Consider the following 23,664-nt stretch of genomic DNA (forward strand, 5'->3'; position numbering starts at 1 on the left):
TTGCGGTTCTACCCGTGAATGACGTCACATTTTCAATCTCTATATAATATGCATGTTAAATTTTATATTTGGGGTAAAATATCAAGTCTTTTCAAGTAAACCGGTTCAAGTCCAATTCAAGTCCCAAGTCATTGGTGTAAAAGTCCAAGTCAAGTCACAAGTCTTACAACATTTTTTCAAGTCAAGTCTAAAGTCATAAAATTAATGACTCGAGTCTGACTCGAGTCCAAGTCATGTGACTCGAGTCCACACCTCTGCATAGAAGCGCAGAGTAATTGGGACCACACCACCTACTGTTACCAGCAGAGATGTTTAAATTCAAACACAGGAACACAAAAAATACTAACACTATTTGTGTACTGTGAAACTTGTACAAAGGTGCATAAAGAGAGTATCATGTATCATCTTCAACTCTGCCTGCTGTATCTTTAGTAACTTCTCTGCATTTCCTCAAATAAAATCCTGCAGAAATCTTTGGTTTTCTGCAAAAATGTGATTTCTTAGAAGGCAGTTTTCTCTCCTGCGATGAGCTGAAGTGTAGCAGAGTCATTGTGAATGTGCAGAGAGGAGGGCCGCGGACTCCTGCCCGTCAAAGGCTCTTGTGAATCAACTTCCTCTGACCGAGGCAGCTCAGGAGGATTCGGCTCTGAGCTGCCCTCTGTGGTGGTGGCCTCACTGTCGGAAAGCTCGCTCGGCTCATTTTCCTCTGGGAGACTTGGGAGCTGATGGTCTAGGATGCTGTCATCTGCTTTTGAGCTGTCCTCGGGACTGTGGTCTGCTACTTTCTGACTGGGATCGCTTCTCTCTGCAGCATCAACAGATTTATTTGGAGCGCGCAGGCTCTTGGCAGCCCTCATAATGTCAGCCTGGAGCTGCTTGTGAGAGTCCACTGGCTCGCTTTCCTGCCCCGGGGAAGCTTTTTCTTGAACTTCGTTAAAGGGTTTAGCACCTCCACTTTTGTCCCTGTCATCCACATACATCTTTGAGGGGAAGGAGGAAGGATAGTAAGCGTTGACTTTGCGTCTGTGGCTCATGAAAACTGCCCCGCAGATGATAAGGAAGACGAGAAGGATGAGACTGGCTGCAACGAGGATGAGGACATTTTGTGAAAGTTTGGTCTCATTTAACTGTGAAGAAGAGGTCAGAGGTCTAAAGTAACGTGATATTTAAAATCCCCATATATCATTTGCTGCATGCCTATGTTGTCAATCAACATACAATGGCAGTAAAAAAAAACAGCAAATAGCTCCATATGGCATTATTATCACTTTGACCTTCAAATCAGTCTATAGACCTTGAAGGAGAAGTCAGAGTTCAAATGTGACCTGATATTTAAAATCTTCATGCAGTACTCTCTATATACACCACACATGTAAGAATCATAGTTTGTAAGTTAAAAGGCATTTTATCAATTTTTGACCAATAAATCATTTGCTTGACCTTGAAGACCCTAGTGGATGAAAGTCAAATTTTAATGGATAGTTAACATGACCTCACTCTGGACCCCTACAAAGTTTGATCAGAATAATTAAAAAAAATTCGAGCTCTTGAATGAACTGAATGACACGCACGCACACAACCGCTACCAAAGACATAACCTTCTTGGCAGAGGTAAAAACTATCTACAAAGAAAAATAATCTGCAGGAACTTCAAAGTCAGGTGATAGTTTGATTTTTACTGGAAAAATGAATACAGGTACACTTAATATTTATTAATTAAAAGTACAAATATAAGTAATACAGTAATTTAGAGCAGACTTCCTTGACTGTACTTTGAAATGTAAGTCTAAGTAGCTTGGAAAGAAAAGCGTCTGGACTAATCACACGAGCTAAGGTGTGAAAATGGGTGCAGGTCGGGTGTAAGTTTGAAATGTAAGAACTTTGACAGAAGAAAGTGACAATAAAATACTACTATTTGTCAAGTTCCCTTTAAGGGAGACTGAGTGTGTATCTTTTTTTCAGTATTTTATTACATTCATTAGTGAGTCCACAGTTTTTGGCACTCATATTAATATTTACATGCATCACTTTGCTCCTCACAGTTCATCCATCTTCCCATTTTCTTGTGCTTATCCATTTCAGGCCTGAAGCCTTTCCAAGCTGCCAGGGAGCGAGAGGCGCAGGTACACCCAGGCCAGGTCACCCATCTATCGCAGAGCTAACAATGCAGTACAATAAGTAAACTTAAAATATAAAATTCAAAGGAAACATGACAATAATCAATAAGACAAGACAGTCATTCACACACACAAAAATACCTGAGCAAAGATATGCTTTGTTTAACCTGAATGGATTAAGAATTAATAGCAATTTCCCAGATTTCTGCTTGTCTGAATAACCGATTGTGATCACTTTGCCTTGAAATGTGATATTGTGCAAAAATCTATTAAAGTTACCATAATAACCTGTTAGTTCAACATTCAATATTATCAGTGTCATTGAGAACGGTAATCATATTTATGCACTGTGATGTACTCCTTAGTAAAAACTCTAATTTAGGCCAGTTTCCATTGTTTTGGACCTTGAGTGATTGAGACCACCTGTACGAATATCCTCTGCCAGAGCATCCTCAATCCTTGATGATAAAGACCGCCTTAGGGTTTTCTTAAAGTCATTGCCGATGAACACATAGAGAACTGGAGATAGGAAGCTGTTTGCTGCAGCCAAGGTGGCCCCAACTTTTAGTCCAGTTTTAATGACCTCCAGGTTGTGTTTCTTAAAGTCTATCTCCAGCAGGACAAAGGTGTGGTAGGGGACCCAGCAGGCGAAGAAAGACAAAATGAGCACAGCCATGATTTTGTACGGCTTTGTTGACTTGTGGGTCAGACTTCTGAGCTTTATGGCAAGCACAGAGCAACAGAAGACAATCATTAGGATAGGAATCAGGAACCCACAAATGAAACGGGTCAGTACCACCGCTTTATGTCTGACCCCATAGTCCGTGTGGCACTGAATGACCGAGCCGTGGACCGTGGTTTTCCTGTACATAAGTGAGGGCACTGTTAAGAATGCAGAAAGAACCCACATGAGGATGACGGCTCCAAAGGCTTTTCCTACTTTGCGGTGGTTGTGCGACCACACAGGAAATAAGACCATGATACAGCGGTCAGTGCTGATGAGAACCAACAGGAACACACTGCTGTGCATGTTGAGAAACAGGGCAGATGAGGCGAGCTTGCACAAGCCTTCTCCAAAGGGCCAGTGTGAAGTTATCATGTACACAACTTCGAAAGGCAACAAGGCACAGAACAAAAAGTTTGAAATGGCCAGGCTGATGTACCAGATGGTGATGACTGTGGTTTTCATTTTCCATCCACAAATCCAAATCACCAGGGAATTTCCTGCAAGCCCCAAAACGCATATGATGATGTTGACTGCCACCAGAGCATAAGTTGAAGAGGACGAGGCGCTATATAAATTTAGGGTTCCTTCAGTGGTGAGGTTGCTATCGATGTCTGCGGTGTAGTTATCATAATCAAAATACTCCACGTCCATGATTGTTCCTGAAATATATGGAACCACGACTTTTAAAAATACAAACATTTACACATATAAGCTTTAAAATTATAGGTTATAAATAACACAAAGTTTTTTTATAGAGAAAAAGATACTTACATAGGGATTTTATGTCTCGTGTGAAAATAGAGAGTTTAAAGTTGCTTGTGCCGTTGGGTGGACTTTCTCACTTCTGTTTCTTGGGCAGTAGTACTCAGTAAGTACTGACGTAGGTATTTTGCAACAGGAAACTAGAAGAGAAAGGGAAAAAACTGCTGTAATATCCAAAAAGAGATATCCTCCAAAACTTAGGCAAAAAATATCACATTTCTTGACCAGGATTGTGCCTACAGATCATTTTAGTGGAATGGAAGTTATTGTGTAAAACTGTAATCTGTGGTTGAGCTCGCATTAGACCTCATAAGAAATAATTAAACTGGTTTACTGCAGATGGGAGACATACAATACCACAAATATTACACATGGCATCTAAAAAAATTGAATTCCCACATTGTAAAAACCAGTTTACACAACATTATTAGGTAGAATCAGTTATGGCTCAATTAGCTCACGTGTACAGGACATTCTGAGTTCTGTGCTAATGTTCCTTTTGCAGTTCCCCAAAATCAAATACCAAGCTGTTATGCAACAAACCAAGTGGGGAAAAAAGATTAATAAACAACTTTCATTTCAGGAATCACAAGACAAGGAAGCAGTAAATAAATCTCACTCACGACACATTTTAGATTATTATTGGTACATTTATACAGCTCCTCTCTGTTTCTTATTAGTAAAGCTCAAGGGTGTGGCTTTAACCTAGCAGCAAAAATACACAAGCCTGTGACAAAGTGGCTAGGACAGAATTCATTTGCCATTTGTCACTTGCATATATTGTTATTTTGTGTTCTGTTATCCTGTATAGTCTATCATAATGCTTTAATGTAAACACAACACATGTAACCTTGGCTCTACATACTATCCTGGGTCTGTTTGTGGTAGCATTGGTTATATTCATTTCATCTGTGCAAATGTACTTAAAGCTAAATGTCACTTCATCATTAATTGATTTGGATCTTTCATTTGTTTATGTAGTTTGGTTATACTTACCATTGTGTGTTCCTTTGAGCAGGTCCTATGTGTAAAACAGGTATGTGGGAAGGGCCGCCCCAGTACTTCCTGATCATGTCAATTGGGTGTAACCAAATGAAGGGGTGTTTCTTTTGTGTAAAATTGTTTATTTCATTTAAAATAACCTCATGAGTCAGATTACGTGAAGAGATTGACTTTTCAAACTGTTTCGTTGGGTGAATGAGTTTGTTAAGTGGAAAAATGATTTTATTCCTGTTTCTTTGTCTAGACTGTGTTATTTAGTCTACCCTGTTTTCCCAATTGTAGAGGTTAATGAGATCCAGGTGTGAGTGGAATTCTATATAAAGCAGGAGAGCTTTTGACTGACAGGTACACAGGAGGGTGATGTGGGGTGAACTGAGTGGTGGAAGGGAACTTACATTTGGACAAGTGCTTGATAAGTTAAGTCATGGTGAAGGGAAAGTGGTGGTTTTTCGTTTTTGAGAAGTACTGGTCTCATCAAGAGGATCTGAGGATTCAGGAGTGACGGACGGTTAACAGCCAGGAGATGGCAGTAATGCAACAGTTTTGGATGCAAGCTGCCGTTAAACTTGACTGAAGAAGAAGAAGACTGACAGGTTCAATGATTAATGATGTGTTTAATGACATAGAGGGTGGGGTGTTCACTTTTTGCTGATGATGGAGGAGAGGGAGGAATGTTGGTTTTGTTGTAAAGAAGTTACAGGAAGCGGTTGGTAAAGTGGAAGAATGGTCGTGGGGATTCAAGTTTTCAGTTGATAAGACTAAGACAATGTTTTTTACAAGTAAGAGGGTTAATGAGGAAATTAAGCTGAAGCTATATGGCATAGGATTAGAAAGAGTGAGGAAATTTAAGTTTCTGGGGTTGTGGTTTGATGAGAGGTTAACTTGGGGTGCACACGTTCAGGAATTGGTGGATAAGTGTAAAAAAGTTTTGAACATTTTGAGGTGTTTGGGAAGGATTGGGGAGCAGATAGGGAGTCCCTGAGGGCTATATACACTGGATTGGTGAGGTCAACGTTAGATTATGGTTGTGTGGCATATAATTCGGCAGCAGACACTTCTCTTAGAAAGCTAGATTTGATTCAGTATCAGGTGTTGAGACTTTGTACAGGGGCGACTCCCACTGTAGCCTTGCAGGTGGAGATGGGGGAAATGCCACTAGGGTTGAGGAGGGAACAGCTTACATTGACATAATGGGCAAACCTACAGGGTCAGGGGACAGATCACCCTGCATTAGATGTACTTAGACCTTGCTGGGAGAAGGGCAGGAGGGAGTTAAAGAGCTTTGGATGGGTGGTGGGGGGAAGAGCTAGGAGTACGTACTTACAGTACCAGATTGTCTTGGACCCGGACATGCCAATTCTTGGAGAGTTATTAGCAAAGACAGAGAAGAGAAGAATCTGCATGTTGCATGTGAAGGTCTGCTAGTCGTCACTAGGTCTGGTAATAGAGTGTCTCAGTCAGAGCTAGGTTTGAGTGAGTTGCCCTTTTCAGTCAGTGAAATTCCGGATGTTGATGGACCAAATAGGCCACATTTAAAGAAAAGTAGAATGCAGAGAAGACAGGAAAAAGTGAGGGGGACAGAAATTGCTGAGTCACTCCCTGAACCAGAGATTGAGGAGCTCCTGGTTGTCCCGAGCAATATTGTCCAACTCCAAAGGGAGGACCCCTCTTTAGCACCCTTGTTTACTAAGAGCATCCAAGAATCAACACAGATTACAGACAGAGTACGGGAAGTATTCATTGTAAAGAACGAACGACTGTATCGTCGTAGCAAAGTTGGTGAGCAGTTGGTTGTTCCCAAAAGCTGAAGGCCTGTAGTTTTGCAGTTGGCTCATTCACTCCCTAAAGTTAAAGACATTACAATAATACAACGAAAGCATGTATGGAGGAGTTCAGGAGAGAGGTACAACAGTAAGTGTCTATCTGTCAAACACGGTGGAGGCTCTGTCGCGGTGGAGACAGTCCAGTTGGGCATCTTGTCAAATGAAATGATAAAACTGTGAACACTGAAAAGTACCCTCAGATTTTAATCCACCAAGCAGTAACATCTCAAAAACTACTGATTAGAAATAGCTTCATATTTCATCATAACAGTGATACACAAACAAACTGGCAATGCAGTAAAAGCATGGATATCACTCAGCCTCTCCAGAGCCCAGACCTCAACATCACTGAAGCAGTGTGAGATCTATCTGACAGAGAACAGAAGAAAAGGCAGCAAACATCCAAAGAAGAGCTCTGAATATCTCAAAAAAAATAAATAAAAAAGTTTCGTCTCACTCCCATTTCTTCTTGTTGCACGTTGAAGCTTGACTTGGAACCTTGTTAAGGTCCAACCATGCACAATATGATTTTTTTTGCCATTTTTCAAGTGGACTTAAATTTTTGATCGGGACTCTATGAATATGGAGCTGCCAGGCAGGAGCAAAAGAGGAAGACCACAGAGGAAATTCAGGGCTGTAGTGAAGGAAGACATGCAGAGGGCTGTACGACAGAGGTGGATGCTAGAGATAGGGTGAAATGCAGGAAGATCTGTTGCGCCAACCCCTCAAGGGAACAGCAGCAAGAAGAAAAACCCACATATAAGTTGAATGTAATCTTTTGACTCTGGAGAACATAAAGGTTTTCTTTAAATACTAGTGCGATGCAAATATCAGTATCGATCTGATACCAAGTAAATACAGGGCCAGTATTGCTGATGCAGCTTATGTAGTGGAGAGCAGTGTGTCTTGATTTATGACATGAATCATCATCAATTAGCAAATTCTGAACACATTTTACTCCCTACTAAATCATTGTCATTTTCTTTCAACTTCACAGATTAATTAGTTAACAGAACAAAACCCACCTTTCAGCTTTTTCGTGTATTTTGAAACTTGTTTTTTGTTTTTTAACGTGACTGTCTCCTATTTTGGGTCAACGCCTGCCATTTAAATGCTTCTTAGGCTATAAATAAAATGGACCTAACAGTCAACACAAAAGGGCTCAGGAATTTTTCAGAATTCATGTCTGAGGTGTAGTTTTTCATTTCCAATAAAATAAAGTATTTAACACAATTCAGTGGGCTGAATATATTATTTGAATGTCTGAATATAGTCTATTGTTAATCAGTTAGCAAACCTAACAGCCAAGACGACCAATAACACTTTATTTTTATAATTAGTTAATGTCAAAGTGACTGCATGAGTGGAGCAGCGATTGCACAGGCATGTTTCTTTTTTGATGAACCTTAGAGGACAGAAATAAACTAAAGTATGAATCCTGTGGCACTCCATATTTGGCTTAATCTACCCACCTCTACTAAATGCTTGATAAAGACTCGTAAAGAGAGATAATTTGATCAATTAAAATACAAAGAGAAAAAAAAATAAACAAATGAAAGTCTAATTGTATTGTATTATCAAAAGAGCGTTTTTTGTAAATTGCATAAACCAGACATGCGCAGATGTGATTATTGTAGCTCCTCCTCCTGTCAGTGACGTGTAGTTCCATTCTCTTGAGCTGCGAGCTTTCTTAACTGCGACATTGGATCAACATGGCGAGCACCGTGGCGAACAAGTGTCTCAGTCCTCTGGCTTTCCTCACTAGGAGGCTCTCCGCTCCCGAGTTCATCACTCACTGTTGCTATCACAAGAAGGTAAGTGGTCCAGTCTGTAGCTTCTCTTTAACGGGGAGCTCGGCTTACAGCGTCGCAGCTGCTTGTTGGTTCATGTTTACTCCTACTGAAAGCATCCTGGAGTATATCAGCTAACTGATCTACTAAACACGGGCAACCACGACTCTGTAAGATCTTTCTGCTCGGGCATTTTGTTGACAACCATAGGACGGTGGCTTATATTTAGCTGGCTGCACAAATGTTTCAAGTTACATCAGACTGCCTTTACGCTGGTTATCTCAAACCCTTCACCTCCATGATGTTAGCCCGTTAAAATGAACAAATGTATTGTTTCATTGTAGCTATTTAGCTTACTGAAGGCTGGAATAACGTCACTAATCTGCAACCAGCTGTCCACTGCCACAGTTTTAACCATATCCGATTGATGCGCTTTAAAGGGTGGCAGTATGTTGTGCTAGAGTCAGGTAAATGTTATGTGATACCTGTGAAGGTGTACTGATGCAACAGCAGGTTAACCGGGTCATGGCAGCCATAACTGTGATGTATTTATGTTTAGCTGGATGTTTTTGGGTGATTGTGGAGGTTTAGACATTATATGCCTTTTATTAAAATTATTTCTTGGATAAGAGGTCATGTTTTAGCCATCAGCTGAGGAATCTGGCTTTAAACCTTTAATTTCTGATGAAAAATGCAAAAGGTTTTGCGATGCTCGGCCACTTCACACTGTCTTGGTCAGAGTGACTCAGCAAGAAATAGAGTAGGAGGGCTGAAGGACAGAGTTTGCACTGTGTAGACCATGAAATCCAGTCCTAATCTGCTCATGCCAGTGTCAGTTATGCAAGTGAGTCAAGTTGTAGTTGTGTAACAAGGATGCCAAGACTTGTACACATTCTTTTTACCATTGTATCTGAATATAGATGGCATTTCCTTCCTGCAAATATGTGATTGTTGAATTCTGACAGCAACAGGAAGAGTGCATTTGGCCTGATGCTCCTTTTCCCCTCTCTGTTGTCTGAAGGTGGTGGATCATTATGAGAACCCCAGAAATGTGGGCTCGCTGGACAAAAACTCCAAGAATGTTGGAACTGGTTTGGTGGGTGCCCCGGCCTGTGGGGATGTAATGAAGCTTCAGGTATGTTTGTTACGAAGTGTGTGTGACTTAAAGGCGTTTATTTTTGTTAGTTTAGTAGGGATACATTTTAAAGAATGGGAGAGATCAGGATTGTTTGGGGTTTTTTTTTTTTTTTGGTTTGTTTTTTTTTCTTGCTCATTTTTTTTGGTCACATGAGTAACAGTCAAAACTTTTCTCAGATTGAGGTGGATGACCTGGGGAAGATTGTGAATGCCAGGTTCAAAACTTTTGGCTGTGGTTCTGCCATCGCCTCAAGCTCTCTGGCCACCGAGTGGGTGAAAGGCAAATCTGTGAGTGAACACATTACAGACCTGCATCTCAGCTCCTTTGAATGTTTAATCTATTAAATATTTAGCGTGTTCTGCTCCGCTCATGGCTGTGTGTGGGCTTTTATTTTCAGGTGGACGAAGCTTTGAAGATAAAGAACACAGACATCGCCAAGGAGCTCAGTCTTCCTCCTGTTAAGCTTCACTGCTCCAGTAAGTTTTCTTTTAATACGTCAAGGCTCTTCTTTTTCTTTTTTCCAAACTTCTCTGCACATGTGCACATTTAACCTCCAATTATTTCCTGTTCAGTGCTTGCCGAAGATGCCATCAAGGCAGCCCTTGCTGACTATCGTCTCAAGCAACAAGATGACCAGCAGGAGGCAGTCAGAGCCAGCAATTAAATGGAGCGCTCACGCTTTGTGCTGGGCCCGGTTTGGCTCCCTGCTGCCAAGAAGAGAAATAGTCCAGCGTCAACACCTCACTTTCCTGCGGCAATGATGACGAGCCCACCACCTTTCAACTAGGGCTGGGTATCGTCACTGATTTCTAGAATCGATTCAATTCCGATTCACAAGGCCCCGAATCGATTCGATCCACGATTCGATTTAATTCGATTCGATTTAAATCTGGGAAATTTTGACAGTCAGAAATATTATAATTCAGATCAGTACATTTACATATTTTTGTATCAATAAAAAGGAAGCTGACACACGCAAGACTTTATCACAGGTGTGAGCATCACAGCAGAGGCCTTTGTGTCAAAGTAGCTGAGGATAAAACACAGAAAAACATGAAGGTGATTTTCCTGGCCTGGGATTTTATAAAAATATTCTGCAGTACATCAAAAACGAAAGAAAACCATTAATCAACATGTGAACATCACCTCTGAAGTTACAGCGGTTTTATTACAGACACAGCGTTTTGCATTTTGAATAATTATCGAATAATTATCGAATTTCCCAGAGGAACCCACCCGAGGGATTAATAAAGTTCTATCTAATCTAATTTTAAAAAGTTTAAATTTGTTCAGTATTGAACAGCAGAAATGAGGTTTTCTTTTCGGAAGAATGTAAAAGGGAAAAAACAGCGGCCGACAGCGCTGTAAACAACAGTAGACTTGTGCGTAACAAGCAAGCGAATAATGAAGAAAGGGAAACTGTTCTTGAAGTACAGAGAGAGAGCTGTGCATCGCAGTGGAAGCAAAACAGTAAAAGTCTGAGTGAATTCATGACGATGTTTATGTGAAGCGTTTGGATCTTCTTTTGCTGCTGGTTCGGTCAATATTGTTTGGAGAGAGATCAAACTAACAGCTTTAGAATCGGCGCATAAAGGGCGTGCACACAAAGCGCAGACCCGCCGACAGATCAGAGTCAGCGAGCTGTCGGCTTTCAGCCCCGACTGTGAGAAAAGCGACATCTAACTGATTCTGATCCGCGGGTCCCGCTGTGTGTTTAAGTCTTTGTGCAGAATCCGTGTTCCTGCTCTCATTTACTGTCTTAACTGTTTGGTGGTTCTTGAAATTTTGTGAGATTTCACCTGAGATTCTGGCATTTTGGGCAAAATAAATTTATATTAAAAAATCGATTCAGGATTTTAATGAATCGATTTTACGTTATCCAAGCCAGAATCGATTTTAATCGATGAATCGATTATAAGAACCCACCCCTACTTTCAACCCTCTGTAGCAGTGTTACACCAGGCTGTTTTTATTAGTCTGCGATCCTCTAACCGTGTATACTGTATCTTTTAGCCTGTCACGTAAACGCACAATATAAGCACTGTTTTGGGTTGTTGGTACAGAGATGAGCCTTATTTTGGAAATTGCTTTGTACAGGTGGAGTTTTTTTTATTTTGAAAGGTGTGATGGAGGTATGGATGAAAGCTAAAAGCTGTTTATACCCTCTGCACTCTAAACGCACTGACCTGTTGATTAAGCAAAGTGGCTTGAACCAAAGAAAGGGGGTCCAGTAGTTTCAAATGCAACTTATATTTACAAATGCTTCTTTAAAAGTCTGTAATAAAATTATCCCTAATTGTACTTTTTGAATCCTGTTTATTATTTAAACATTTGACCCTCCAGCTACAGAAAAATACAGGCATAACTAATGAGGTTATTCTTAATTCTCTTTAAATAAGTCATCCTTGTGATCCATTTGAGTAAGCTGCACATAGACACAGAGCCTGCAAATACGCCCATGCACTTCCTGCTACAATAACGCACCAACTTAAATTGGACCACTTAGACATATGTCGGCGAGTGCCTAGGCCTGCAATCCCTCCATGGATACTTCCTGAAGCAGCTGTAGATTTTTCTTTGTTGCGCCAGAAGAGTAAGGACGGGGCAGGCGGTCTAGACTCTAATATAGTTCAGGGTTTCAGAGATCAGTATTATGGGTATGTGCAGGTATATACGGACGCTTCGAAGAATCCAGCTAGTCAAGTGGGGGTGGCAGTGGTAATTCTGGACTTTATGGTAAAAATTGGGATGAGGATTAATAATGGTTTGTCTGTGTTTACAGGAGAAATGATAGCGATTCTATTAGCAGTGCAGTGGGTGGAAGATTTGAGGTCATTGAACACAATTATTTGTTCAGATTCCAGTGCAGCCTTGGTTAGTCTACAGAATGGTCATTCGAAAGGTAGGTCAGATATTTTATTAGAGGTTCAACAAACCCTTTACAGGATACATATGATGGGTCTATCGGTAGTGTTAGTATGGGTCCCTGCTCACTATGGGGTAAGGGGGAATGAAGCAGCGGACAGGTTAGCAAAAGCAGCCACTAATCATGAGATAGTTGATCTGGTGGTGAATTTTGGTCAGGAGGAAGTAAAGAGTATTATTAAGCTAGAAATCAGGGGAAGATGGCAGAAACAGTGGGACGAAGACAGGAGGGGAAGGTGGTTATATAAAATTCAAAGGGGGGTGGGAGTGAGGCGATCCACAAGAAGGAGTAGGCGAGAGGAGGCGGTGGTGTCAAGACTGAGATTTGGGCATACGGGTTTGAATTCCACACTGTTCTTGATAGGGAAGCATGCCTCAGGGAAATGTGATTATTGTTGAGCGGATGAAACTTTGGAGCATGTTATTTTGCAGTGTCGGAAATATATGGTAGAGAGGAGACGGTTGGTCCGAAATCTCAGTAGCATTGATATGAACCTTGATCTTGTAGGGTTACTACAGAAGGAGTCGGGGGATAAATGTTATCAGGCATTGTTTCAGTTTTTGAGAGAAGGAAAGTTGTTTGGGAGGATATGAAGTGTTTTGTTTTTGTTTTTTGTTTGTTTTTTTTTTAGCGTGATTTCTGTCCATACTCCATACCAGTGGTGGCGGTAATGCACCATGCAGTTGTTTGCCAACCGCCAATAATACGTAAAAGGAAAAAGAAGAAGACTGAAAGGTTCTTATGTTTTTGTGAAACAATTGTTGAAAGGCTACGCCAGAAAATAAAGAACACTTAAAAGAAACTTGAACAGTCTGCAGATGCTGTCTTCCTATCACTTTCCATGCTGCTTATGTTACGCTACTTCACAAATGGTGGCAGCAGTGGCTCCAGGCCAATAGGTGATAGCAATGCAGAAATCAACCAAGTCAAGGAAACCTCAAGGGCCAACAGATTTTCCCCCAGAGGAGGCCCCAGATGATGGCAACCTGCCAGAAACTACGGGTGAGCACAGCACCAAAGCACAAAGTCTCTCTGAGCTCTCAACTTTATTGAAAGGCCTGATGCAACAGCATGCTGACCGTGAGGCAAAATGGGAGCAGGACAGACAACGCCAGGATTAACGGTGGCGTAGAATGCAACACCAGTTCAGCCAACTGCAGCAGGAGGTCCAGTCGGAGCGCCGGGAGCATCAGGTGCTGTGGGAAGGTGCAGTAGCTGATTCCGGAGTGCCACTGAGACCCTCAGTTCGGCAAAAGGTGCAACAGCCTGTTCAACAGCGAGGAAACCCCCCTGAATCTTTCGCAGCACCACATTCATCCAATCTGGGCAGAGTAAGCGGTTGGAAAGGCCCGAAGATGCAGCCCTATGGTGAGGATGAAGATATTGAACATTACTTAACCACTTTTGAGAGGATTGCAACAGGATGTCCACAAGAAGAATGGGCACTGCATCTGGCTCCACTTCTTAGTGTTAAAGCACGTGCGGCATATGTTGCTATGGACACTGATGGACTATGATAAAGTAAAAACCGCCGTTCTTGAAAAATTTGAAATAAGTGCTGAGACTTACCGAATCAGATTCCACGACATGACGGTGAAGGACGATGAGACACCCAAAGAGCTGCGAACCCGCCTTAAAGACCTATATGAAAAGTGGATGCTTCCAAAGGAGAAGACAAAGGACCAAATAGGAGATGTCATAGTGATGGAGCAGTTTCTCAGAGTTCTTAACCCAGAGCTGAGGACCTGGGTGAAAGAGTGCAACTCCACCACTTCAAAAGAAGCTGCAGAGATGGCAGAGGCTTTTCTTGCAGCCGGATGCCCACAAAAAGGGTACATGGTAGGAAAACCCAGTTCAGCCCTTGTATTTGTGGGTAAGTCAGGGGGTAGGAATGGGTCCAGAGCTAAAGGCCCTAAACAAAGTTCTCCAATCACTAGCAGTAGCCACGCTAGAGAAGTAAAGCAGAGAGGCCCATTGGTATGTCATGCTTGTGGTCAAGCAGGTCACTTTAAGGCAGATTGCCCAGGTCAGCAAGTCAGTAAGACTTACATGTGTCTTTCACCACAGTGTTTTGACTTGCTAGAGGAGGAAACTGAGTCTCTCGTACCCTCCAGTGATCAGGAGCACACCATCTGTGTTTTCATTGAGGGAAAGCCGTGTGTTGCCCTCTTGGATTCAGGCAGTAGCCGCACACTTGTCAGGCAAGATTGTCTCCCTAGCGACACCGCATTTTGTTAAAGTCTGGTGTGTTCATGGTGATAATGTTGATTATCCTATTGCCAATGTTTGCCTTCAAGTTAATGAAAAGGAGTACGTACTTACAGTACCAGATTGTCTTGGACCCGGACATGCCAATTCTTGGAGAGTTATTAGCAAAGACAGAGAAGAGAAGAATCTGCATGTTGCATGTGAAGGTCTGCTAGTCGTCACTAGGTCTGGTAATAGAGTGTCTCAGTCAGAGCTAGGTTTGAGTGAGTTGCCCTTTTCAGTCAGTGAAATTCCGGATGTTGATGGACCAAATAGGCCACATTTAAAGAAAAGTAGAATGCAGAGAAGACAGGAAAAAGTGAGGGGGACAGAAATTGCTGAGTCACTCCCTGAACCAGAGATTGAGGAGCTCCTGGTTGTCCCGAGCAATATTGTCCAACTCCAAAGGGAGGACCCCTCTTTAGCACCCTTGTTTACTAAGAGCATCCAAGAATCAACACAGATTACAGACAGAGTACGGGAAGTATTCATTGTAAAGAACGAACGACTGTATCGTCGTAGCAAAGTTGGTGAGCAGTTGGTTGTTCCCAAAAGCTGAAGGCCTGTAGTTTTGCAGTTGGCTCATTCACTCCCTAAAGTTAAAGACATTACAATAATACAACGAAAGCATGTATGGAGGAGTTCAGGAGAGAGGTACAACAGTAAGTGTCTATCTGTCAAACACGGTGGAGGCTCTGTCGCGGTGGAGACAGTCCAGTTGGGCATCTTGTCAAATGAAATGATAAAACTGTGAACACTGAAAAGTACCCTCAGATTTTAATCCACCAAGCAGTAACATCTCAAAAACTACTGATTAGAAATAGCTTCATATTTCATCATAACAGTGATACACAAACAAACTGGCAATGCAGTAAAAGCATGGATATCACTCAGCCTCTCCAGAGCCCAGACCTCAACATCACTGAAGCAGTGTGAGATCTATCTGACAGAGAACAGAAGAAAAGGCAGCAAACATCCAAAGAAGAGCTCTGAATATCTCAAAAAAAATAAATAAAAAAGTTTCGTCTCACTCCCATTTCTTCTTGTTGCACGTTGAAGCTTGACTTGGAACCTTGTTAAGGTCCAACCATGCACAATATGATTTTTTTTGCCATTTTTCAAGTGGACTTAAATTTTTGATCGGGACTCTATGAATATGGAGCTGCCAGGCAGGAGCAAAAGAGGAAGACCACAGAGGAAATTCAGGGCTGTAGTGAAGGAAGACATGCAGAGGGCTGTACGACAGAGGTGGATGCTAGAGATAGGGTGAAATGCAGGAAGATCTGTTGCGCCAACCCCTCAAGGGAACAGCAGCAAGAAGAAAAACCCACATATAAGTTGAATGTAATCTTTTGACTCTGGAGAACATAAAGGTTTTCTTTAAATACTAGTGCGATGCAAATATCAGTATCGATCTGATACCAAGTAAATACAGGGCCAGTATTGCTGATGCAGCTTATGTAGTGGAGAGCAGTGTGTCTTGATTTATGACATGAATCATCATCAATTAGCAAATTCTGAACACATTTTACTCCCTACTAAATCATTGTCATTTTCTTTCAACTTCACAGATTAATTAGTTAACAGAACAAAACCCACCTTTCAGCTTTTTCGTGTATTTTGAAACTTGTTTTTTGTTTTTTAACGTGACTGTCTCCTATTTTGGGTCAACGCCTGCCATTTAAATGCTTCTTAGGCTATAAATAAAATGGACCTAACAGTCAACACAAAAGGGCTCAGGAATTTTTCAGAATTCATGTCTGAGGTGTAGTTTTTCATTTCCAATAAAATAAAGTATTTAACACAATTCAGTGGGCTGAATATATTATTTGAATGTCTGAATATAGTCTATTGTTAATCAGTTAGCAAACCTAACAGCCAAGACGACCAATAACACTTTATTTTTATAATTAGTTAATGTCAAAGTGACTGCATGAGTGGAGCAGCGATTGCACAGGCATGTTTCTTTTTTGATGAACCTTAGAGAACAGAAATAAACTAAAGTATGAATCCTGTGGCACTCCATATTTGGCTTAATCTACCCACCTCTACTAAATGCTTGATAAAGACTCGTAAAGAGAGATAATTTGATCAATTAAAATACAAAGAGAAAAAAAACAAAACAAATGAAAGTCTAATTGTATTGTATTATCAAAAGAGCGTTTTTTGTAAATTGCATAAACCAGACATGCGCAGATGTGATTATTGTAGCTCCTCCTCCTGTCAGTGACGTGTAGTTCCATTCTCTTAAGCTGCGAGCTTTCTTAACTGCGACATTGGATCAACATGGCGAGCACCGTGGCGAACAAGTGTCTCAGTCCTCTGGCTTTCCTCACTAGGAGGCTCTCCGCTCCCGAGTTCATCACTCAGTGTTGCTATCACAAGAAGGTAAGTGGTCCAGTCTGTAGCTTCTCTTTAACGGGGAGCTCGGCTTACAGCGTCGCAGCTGCTTGTTGGTTCATGTTTACTCCTACTGAAAGCATCCTGGAGTATATCAGCTAACTGATCTACTAAACACGGGCAACCACGACTCTGTAAGATCTTTCTGCTCGGGCATTTTGTTGACGACCATAGGACGGTGGCTTATATTTAGCTGGCTGCACAAATGTTTCAAGTTACATCAGACTGCCTTTACGCTGGTTATCTCAAACCCTTCACCTCCATGATGCTAGCCCGTTAAAATGAACAAATGTATTGTTTCATTGTAGCTATTTAGCTTACTGAAGGCTGGAATAACGTCACTAATCTGCAACCAGCTGTCCACTGCCACAGTTTTAACCATATCCGATTGATGCGCTTTAAAGGGTGGCAGTATGTTGTGCTAGAGTCAGGTAAATGTTATGTGATACCTGTGAAGGTGTACTGACGCAACAGCAGGTTAACCGGGTCATGGCAGCCATAACTGTGATGTATTTATGTTTAGCTGGATGTTTTTGGGTGATTGTGGAGGTTTAGACATTATATGCCTTTTATTAAAATTATTTCTTGGATAAGAGGTCATGTTTTAGCCATCAGCTGAGGAATCTGGCTTTAAACCTTTAATTTCTGATGAAAAATGCAAAAGGTTTTCCGATGCTCGGCCACTTCACACTGTCTTGGTCAGAGTGACTCAGCAAGAAATAGAGTAGGAGGGCTGAAGGACAGAGTTTGCACTGTGTAGACCATGAAATCCAGTCCTAATCTGCTCATGCCAGTGTCAGTTATGCAAGTGAGTCAAGTTGTAGTTGTGTAACAAGGATGCCAAGACTTGTACACATTCTTTTTACCATTGTATCTGAATATAGATGGCATTTCCTTCCTGCAAATATGTGATTGTTGAATTCTGACAGCAACAGGAAGAGTGCATTTGGCCTGATGCTCCTTTTCCCCTCTCTGTTGTCTGAAGGTGGTGGATCATTATGAGAACCCCAGAAATGTGGGCTCGCTGGACAAAAACTCCAAGAATGTTGGAACTGGTTTGGTGGGTGCCCCGGCCTGTGGGGATGTAATGAAGCTTCAGGTATGTTTGTTACAAAGTGTGTGTGACTTAAAGGCGTTTATTTTTGTTAGTTTAGTAGGGATACATTTTAAAGAATGGGAGAGATCAGGATTGTTTGGGGTTTTTTTTTTTTTTGGTTTGTTTTTTTTTCTTGCTCATTTTTTTTGGTCACATGAGTAACAGTCAAAACTTTTCTCAGATTGAGGTGGATGACCTGGGGAAGATTGTGAATGCCAGGTTCAAAACTTTTGGCTGTGGTTCTGCCATCGCCTCAAGCTCTCTGGCCACCGAGTGGGTGAAAGGCAAATCTGTGAGTGAACACATTACAGACCTGCATCTCAGCTCCTTTGAATGTTTAATCTATTAAATATTTAGCGTGTTCTGCTCCGCTCATGGCTGTGTGTGGGCTTTTATTTTCAGGTGGACGAAGCTTTGAAGATAAAGAACACAGACATCGCCAAGGAGCTCAGTCTTCCTCCTGTTAAGCTTCACTGCTCCAGTAAGTTTTCTTTTAATACGCCAAGGCTCTTCTTTTTCTTTTTTCCAAACTTCTCTGCACATGTGCACATTTAACCTCCAATTATTTCCTGTTCAGTGCTTGCCGAAGATGCCATCAAGGCAGCCCTTGCTGACTATCGTCTCAAGCAACAAGATGACCAGCAGGAGGCAGTCGGAGCCAGCAATTAAATGGAGCGCTCACGCTTTGTGCTGGGCCCGGTTTGGCTCCCTGCTGCCAAGAAGAGAAATAGTCCAGCGTCAACACCTCACTTTCCTGCGGCAATGATGACGAGCCCACCACCTTTCAACCCTGTGTAGCAGTGTTACACCAGGCTGTTTTTATTAGTCTGCGATCCTCTAACCGTGTATACTGTATCTTTTAGCCTGTCACGTAAACGCACAATATAAGCACTGTTTTGGGTTGTTGGTACAGAGATGAGCCTTATTTTGGAAATTGCTTTGTACAGGTGGAGTGTTTTTTATTTTGAAAGGTGTGATGGAGGTATGGATGAAAGCTAAAAGCTGTTTATACCCTCTGCACTCTAAACGCACTGACCTGTTGATTAAGCAAAGTGGCTTGAACCAAAGAAAGGGGGTCCAGTAGTTTCAAATGCGACTTATATTTACAAATGCTTCTTTAAAAGTCTGTAATAAAATTATCCCTAATTGTACTTTTTGAATCCTGTTTATTATTTAAACATTTGACCCTCCAGCTACAGAAAAATACAGGCATAACTAATGAGGTTATTCTTAATTCTCTTTAAATAAGTCATCCTTGTGATCCATTTGAGTAAGCTGCACATAGACACAGAGCCTGCAAATACGCCCATGCACTTCCTGCTACAATAACGCACCTAAAAAAGCTCTGCAGCTGAGATCCGCTGCAGCCAAAACACACCAGATTGTGGTTTTATACACTTGACAAATCCTGACTGCTTCGCTTTATCTCAGTGTCTCAGCTTCTCTCTCCCTCACACCCGCTTTCTATTTCTCTGACTTACGTGCACACAATTTTGAAAAGCGCCTTTGCAGAACACAGCGACGTTCAACATCATCTGCACTCACTAGCTTTATTGGGCTGTTACATGAAGACCCGACATGCCGTCCGATTGCCGTTTTGATTAATTTGGAGGCTTTTCACAGAGGCGGCTGCGTTGGAGTCCCACTGAGATGTGTACGAGCCCACATGTTTAAGCGGTCCAGCGTGTGATGTGCAGTGATAAAACCAGTCAGACGGGCTCCGTAAAAGTATGGAATCCTAAGCGTGCACCCTAAAAAGAGAAAAATTTAAAACTCCACAGTTTTACTCTTGGAGTCTGCTGGAGTAGCTTTACATGACTCGCAGGTCAAAAAGCATCATGCTGTTTTTTTTTTTTGGTTTTTTTTTTTAAAGAGCATTGCCTCAATGCATCTACTTCCTGAAACAAGCCATTATCAGGAATGTGTACCCTGGTGATGTCACAGAGAACTTTTTATTTGAAACTCCGGACATGTTTAATATAAAAGTCCACCCTACTGTAGCAGTGTATATATGACAGAAAATGGGGAAAAGCATAACAGGTTCATATTAAAAATTCAAAAACGGAACTGAGTCCTAGTTGTTCAATTTTGTTTTTGTTTTTTTTGCATAGAAGCGCAGAGTAATTGGGACCACACCACCTACTGTTACCAGCAGAGATGTTTAAATTCAAACACAGGAACACAAAAAATACTAACACTATTTGTGTACTGTGAAACTTGTACAAAGGTGCATAAAGAGAGTATCATGTATCATCTTCAACTCTGCCTGCTGTATCTTTAGTAACTTCTCTGCATTTCCTCAAATAAAATCCTGCAGAAATCTTTGGTTTTCTGCAAAAATGTGATTTCTTAGAAGGCAGTTTTCTCTCCTGCGATGAGCTGAAGTGTAGCAGAGTCATTGTGAATGTGCAGAGAGGAGGGCCGCGGACTCCTGCCCGTCAAAGGCTCTTGTGAATCAACTTCCTCTGACCGAGGCAGCTCAGGAGGATTCGGCTCTGAGCTGCCCTCTGTGGTGGTGGCCTCACTGTCGGAAAGCTCGCTCGGCTCATTTTCCTCTGGGAGACTTGGGAGCTGATGGTCTAGGATGCTGTCATCTGCTTTTGAGCTGTCCTCGGGACTGTGGTCTGCTACTTTCTGACTGGGATCGCTTCTCTCTGCAGCATCAACAGATTTATTTGGAGCGCGCAGGCTCTTGGCAGCCCTCATAATGTCAGCCTGGAGCTGCTTGTGAGAGTCCACTGGCTCGCTTTCCTGCCCCGGGGAAGCTTTTTCTTGAACTTCGTTAAAGGGTTTAGCACCTCCACTTTTGTCCCTGTCATCCACATACATCTTTGAGGGGAAGGAGGAAGGATAGTAAGTGTTGACTTTGCGTCTGTGGCTCATGAAAACTGCCCCGCAGATGATAAGGAAGACGAGAAGGATGAGACTGGCTGCAACGAGGATGAGGAGCATGTTCTCATTAAGAAAGTTCACAAGCTGATTCAGAAAGTCAGTTTCCTCCTGGGCTGTGTTGGCAGGTGCGGTCTGGTACTCTGTGGAGACATTGGTAATAGGCAGATAGAAAGTGAAGTAGTTGTTGTCTTCCTCATCTATGCTTCCCTCCAGAGTATCTGAGTAAGGCAGAGGTGTGGAGAGGCTGCTACTGATGCAAAGCACCACGCACAGACCAATGTGATGAAGGGCCATCAGGAGCGGCATTTCCCCTCGGAATCTGTAAATAACACTTAACATCAGTGACACACGTCAAGAGAATATGTGCTTTGTGTGTATTTGCTTAACATCTTTTTTTCAGAAAAGTAAAATTAGTAGTGCTGCTCTTGAGACATTCAGTCTGCTTTACAACAAAAACAAAGATGGATGACTGAAATTCCACAGTTTACAAAGTACGAGAAGATCATGTTTTATTAGTTATATTTGTCTATCTTAATGTTCACTTGGTTGCACTGTTTTAAATGTCATGAGTAAAAGTTAGAGTAGAAAAGGCTCCCAGCTCTGGGTTAGTTGAAATTGCACTTTGAAAGAAATACATGTAAACTTATACTTATGCCTTATACGCTTATTGCCACTGTATTAGGCATACACTTTCAACTGCTTATCAATGCAAATTTCTAATCAGTCACATGGCAGCAACTTAGTGCATTGATCTGTTACAGTTCAAACCGAGCATCAGAATAAAAAAGAAAAGTGATTTAAGAGACTTTGTTGCTTGTGTCAGACAGGCTGGTCTTGATCTTCTCTAGGGTTTACAGAGAGTGGTCCAATAAAGCAAAGCTATCCAGTGAGCAGTTCTCTGGGTGAAAATGCCTCGTTAATCCCAGAAGTCAAAGGAGAATGGCCAGACTGCTTCAAACAGATAAGACGGCAACAATAAACTAAAATCACCACAACCGAGGTATGCAGAAGAGCATCTCTCTTGAAGCAGACTGACTACAGCAGCAGAGGACGACACCAGACAAGAAGACAAGCGTGGAAAACATTGTTTAGTCTGATGAAATCCAGGTGTTAAGGTCAGAATTTATCATAAACTACATGAAAGCATGGATCCATCCTGCCTTGCATCAATGGCTTAGGCTGACGGCTTCTTGGCACACATTGGACCTAATAGTTCCAACTGAGAATCGTTTAAATGCAACAGCCTACCTGACTTTTGTTGCTGATTATCTCCATCCCTTTTATGCCCACATGCTCCCAGGAGGATAACGCACAGCTCAGATCATCTCAAATTGGTTTCTTAAACATGAGATTGAGTTCCCTGCACTCAAATACCCTCCACAGTCACCAGATCTTGATCTCGATGGGATGTGGTGGAATGGAAGATTCACATCACGGATGAGACACAGCTGCAGCAACTGTGTGCTGTCATGGTAATATGGACTAAAATCTCTGAGGAATGTTCCCAGCACCTTTTTGAATCTCTGCCATGAAAACCCTGAAGTGCATCCAACCCAGTACTAGCAATGTGTATCTAAAGAAGTGACCATAGAATTATATCTCAAGCAAATTAACCAAATCTCTACAAATTACAATTTTTACTACACCTTTTTACATATTAGAATAAATTATATTGAGCGTATCATTAACCCGAGAGGTGTTGATTTAGCAGGAAAACTTCCTGCTCAGATATAACCAAAAGTATCTTACATGGCTTTCTACAACAAGAAGTATAAATAGTATGTGTGTTTGCAACTTGATTAATTTAACCGAACAACCAGAATTCAACCAGAACTTTGATCACACTAAGCTACGTGCTCAGTCTGTCTCCCAAATCTTTCTGCGCCATCTGTGTGCAAGCTGCGAGACATGAAAGTCTGGGAAACGGGTTCTGATGTTGTTGTTTCTTTCTTTTTTCCCAAATCAATCACCCTGCTCACCCTGGACCTAATATACACTGACACAGTAACACGCACAGAAGGAGGTCACAAGCACACACAAATCTTCACTCAGCAGATTTAACAAGTGCGACTATTTTATTTGCAAACGTAATGTCGAAAACTTTTAATGTCTAAATCTGAACCTTGTCTCTACTTTTTTTATTATCATGTTCCTAATTCCTGAGTTTGAATCCTTCTATCATGATGCTGTCAAACAAGGTGTCAAGATGCTGTTATTGAATTTTAAGGACAAAACCTTATGAAATGACACATTTGACTCACCATCCACTGCAGAAGAAGAGCTGTCTGCTGAAAAGCCCTCAGAATGAGGAGGATGAGACTGGAAAAAAGTGAACTTAGCACAGCAAAGAGCGGCGAATGCTCGGTGAAGCACGCCCCCTCCCCGAGTTTCAGGTTTCAGTGTGGAGGTTTGTCTGGGTATTTAAAAAAAAAAAAAGCAGTTTACCATGAGGAGAAATCCCTCCTTCTGCCTATCCACTGTTCTCCTCCCCCTCCAGTTTCCCCCGAGAGTGTCTGAGCTCTCCGGCCTGCACACAGATTGTTCTTGTTATGTGGGAGTTTATAATGTGCTGTGGGGGCAGGGACCTCTTCTCCACTCTGATATCTGGCTCAGTGGATGTGGAAAGCCAATTCCACAAAACAAAATTAATTCTTAAGAGCTATAAAAGCATCACAAATAAATAAACCCTCTAAAAATAAAACAGAGCCTCTGACTGACAGCCTTTCCTTCGTTTTACCCCCTTA

At 41.8% G+C, this 23,664-nt stretch overlaps 5 protein-coding genes across 6 annotated transcripts; 2 read left to right on the forward strand and 3 right to left on the reverse strand.

Annotated features, from left to right (window-relative positions):
• Positions 1 to 191: 191 nt before the first annotated feature.
• On the reverse strand, positions 192 to 2,051 carry LOC146705824 (uncharacterized). The gene is made up of 2 exons (XM_085461018.1): positions 2,041 to 2,051; positions 192 to 1,149 (listed from the first exon to the last, which is right to left on the reverse strand). The coding sequence occupies exons 1-2, from the start codon at positions 2,049 to 2,051 to the stop codon at positions 501 to 503; spliced, it is 660 nt and encodes a 219-aa protein (XP_085317144.1). The 3' UTR covers positions 192 to 500.
• LOC146705825 (chemerin-like receptor 1) lies at positions 1,688 to 3,917 on the reverse strand. The gene is made up of 2 exons (XM_085463654.1): positions 3,616 to 3,917; positions 1,688 to 3,503 (listed from the first exon to the last, which is right to left on the reverse strand). The coding sequence occupies exon 2, from the start codon at positions 3,493 to 3,495 to the stop codon at positions 2,491 to 2,493; it is 1,005 nt and encodes a 334-aa protein (XP_085319780.1). The 5' UTR covers positions 3,496 to 3,503; positions 3,616 to 3,917; the 3' UTR covers positions 1,688 to 2,490.
• Positions 3,918 to 8,093: 4,176 nt separating this feature from the next.
• Positions 8,094 to 11,660, forward strand: LOC146705826 (uncharacterized). Of its 2 annotated transcripts, none has more exons than XM_085463662.1 (5): positions 8,094 to 8,245; positions 9,243 to 9,356; positions 9,536 to 9,646; positions 9,757 to 9,835; positions 9,932 to 11,660. In XM_085463662.1, exons 1-5 carry the CDS (start codon positions 8,144 to 8,146, stop codon positions 10,021 to 10,023), a joined length of 498 nt encoding a protein of 165 aa, XP_085319788.1. In that variant the 5' UTR covers positions 8,094 to 8,143; the 3' UTR covers positions 10,024 to 11,660. The 2 variants fall into 2 exon arrangements, with proteins under 2 accessions (XP_085319788.1, XP_085319789.1); XM_085463663.1 differs by lacking the exon at positions 8,094 to 8,245 and adding an exon at positions 9,006 to 9,065.
• A 5,115-nt stretch (positions 11,661 to 16,775) lies between these two features.
• LOC146705827 (uncharacterized) lies at positions 16,776 to 19,179 on the forward strand. The gene is made up of 5 exons (XM_085463665.1): positions 16,776 to 16,920; positions 17,918 to 18,031; positions 18,210 to 18,320; positions 18,431 to 18,509; positions 18,606 to 19,179. The coding sequence occupies exons 1-5, from the start codon at positions 16,819 to 16,821 to the stop codon at positions 18,695 to 18,697; spliced, it is 498 nt and encodes a 165-aa protein (XP_085319791.1). The 5' UTR covers positions 16,776 to 16,818; the 3' UTR covers positions 18,698 to 19,179.
• Positions 19,180 to 19,197: 18 nt separating this feature from the next.
• On the reverse strand, positions 19,198 to 23,290 carry LOC146705828 (transmembrane protein 119-like). The gene is made up of 2 exons (XM_085463664.1): positions 23,182 to 23,290; positions 19,198 to 21,239 (listed from the first exon to the last, which is right to left on the reverse strand). The coding sequence occupies exon 2, from the start codon at positions 21,224 to 21,226 to the stop codon at positions 20,378 to 20,380; it is 849 nt and encodes a 282-aa protein (XP_085319790.1). The 5' UTR covers positions 21,227 to 21,239; positions 23,182 to 23,290; the 3' UTR covers positions 19,198 to 20,377.
• Between the last annotated feature and the right edge of the window lie 374 nt (positions 23,291 to 23,664).

This window comes from Copadichromis virginalis, linkage group LG7 (assembly GCF_057382275.1).
Source record: "Copadichromis virginalis isolate Kocher_CV1m ecotype Utaka linkage group LG7, C_Virginalis_male_GT1.1, whole genome shotgun sequence".
In the NCBI taxonomy this organism is placed as follows: Eukaryota; Metazoa; Chordata; class Actinopteri; order Cichliformes; family Cichlidae; genus Copadichromis; species Copadichromis virginalis.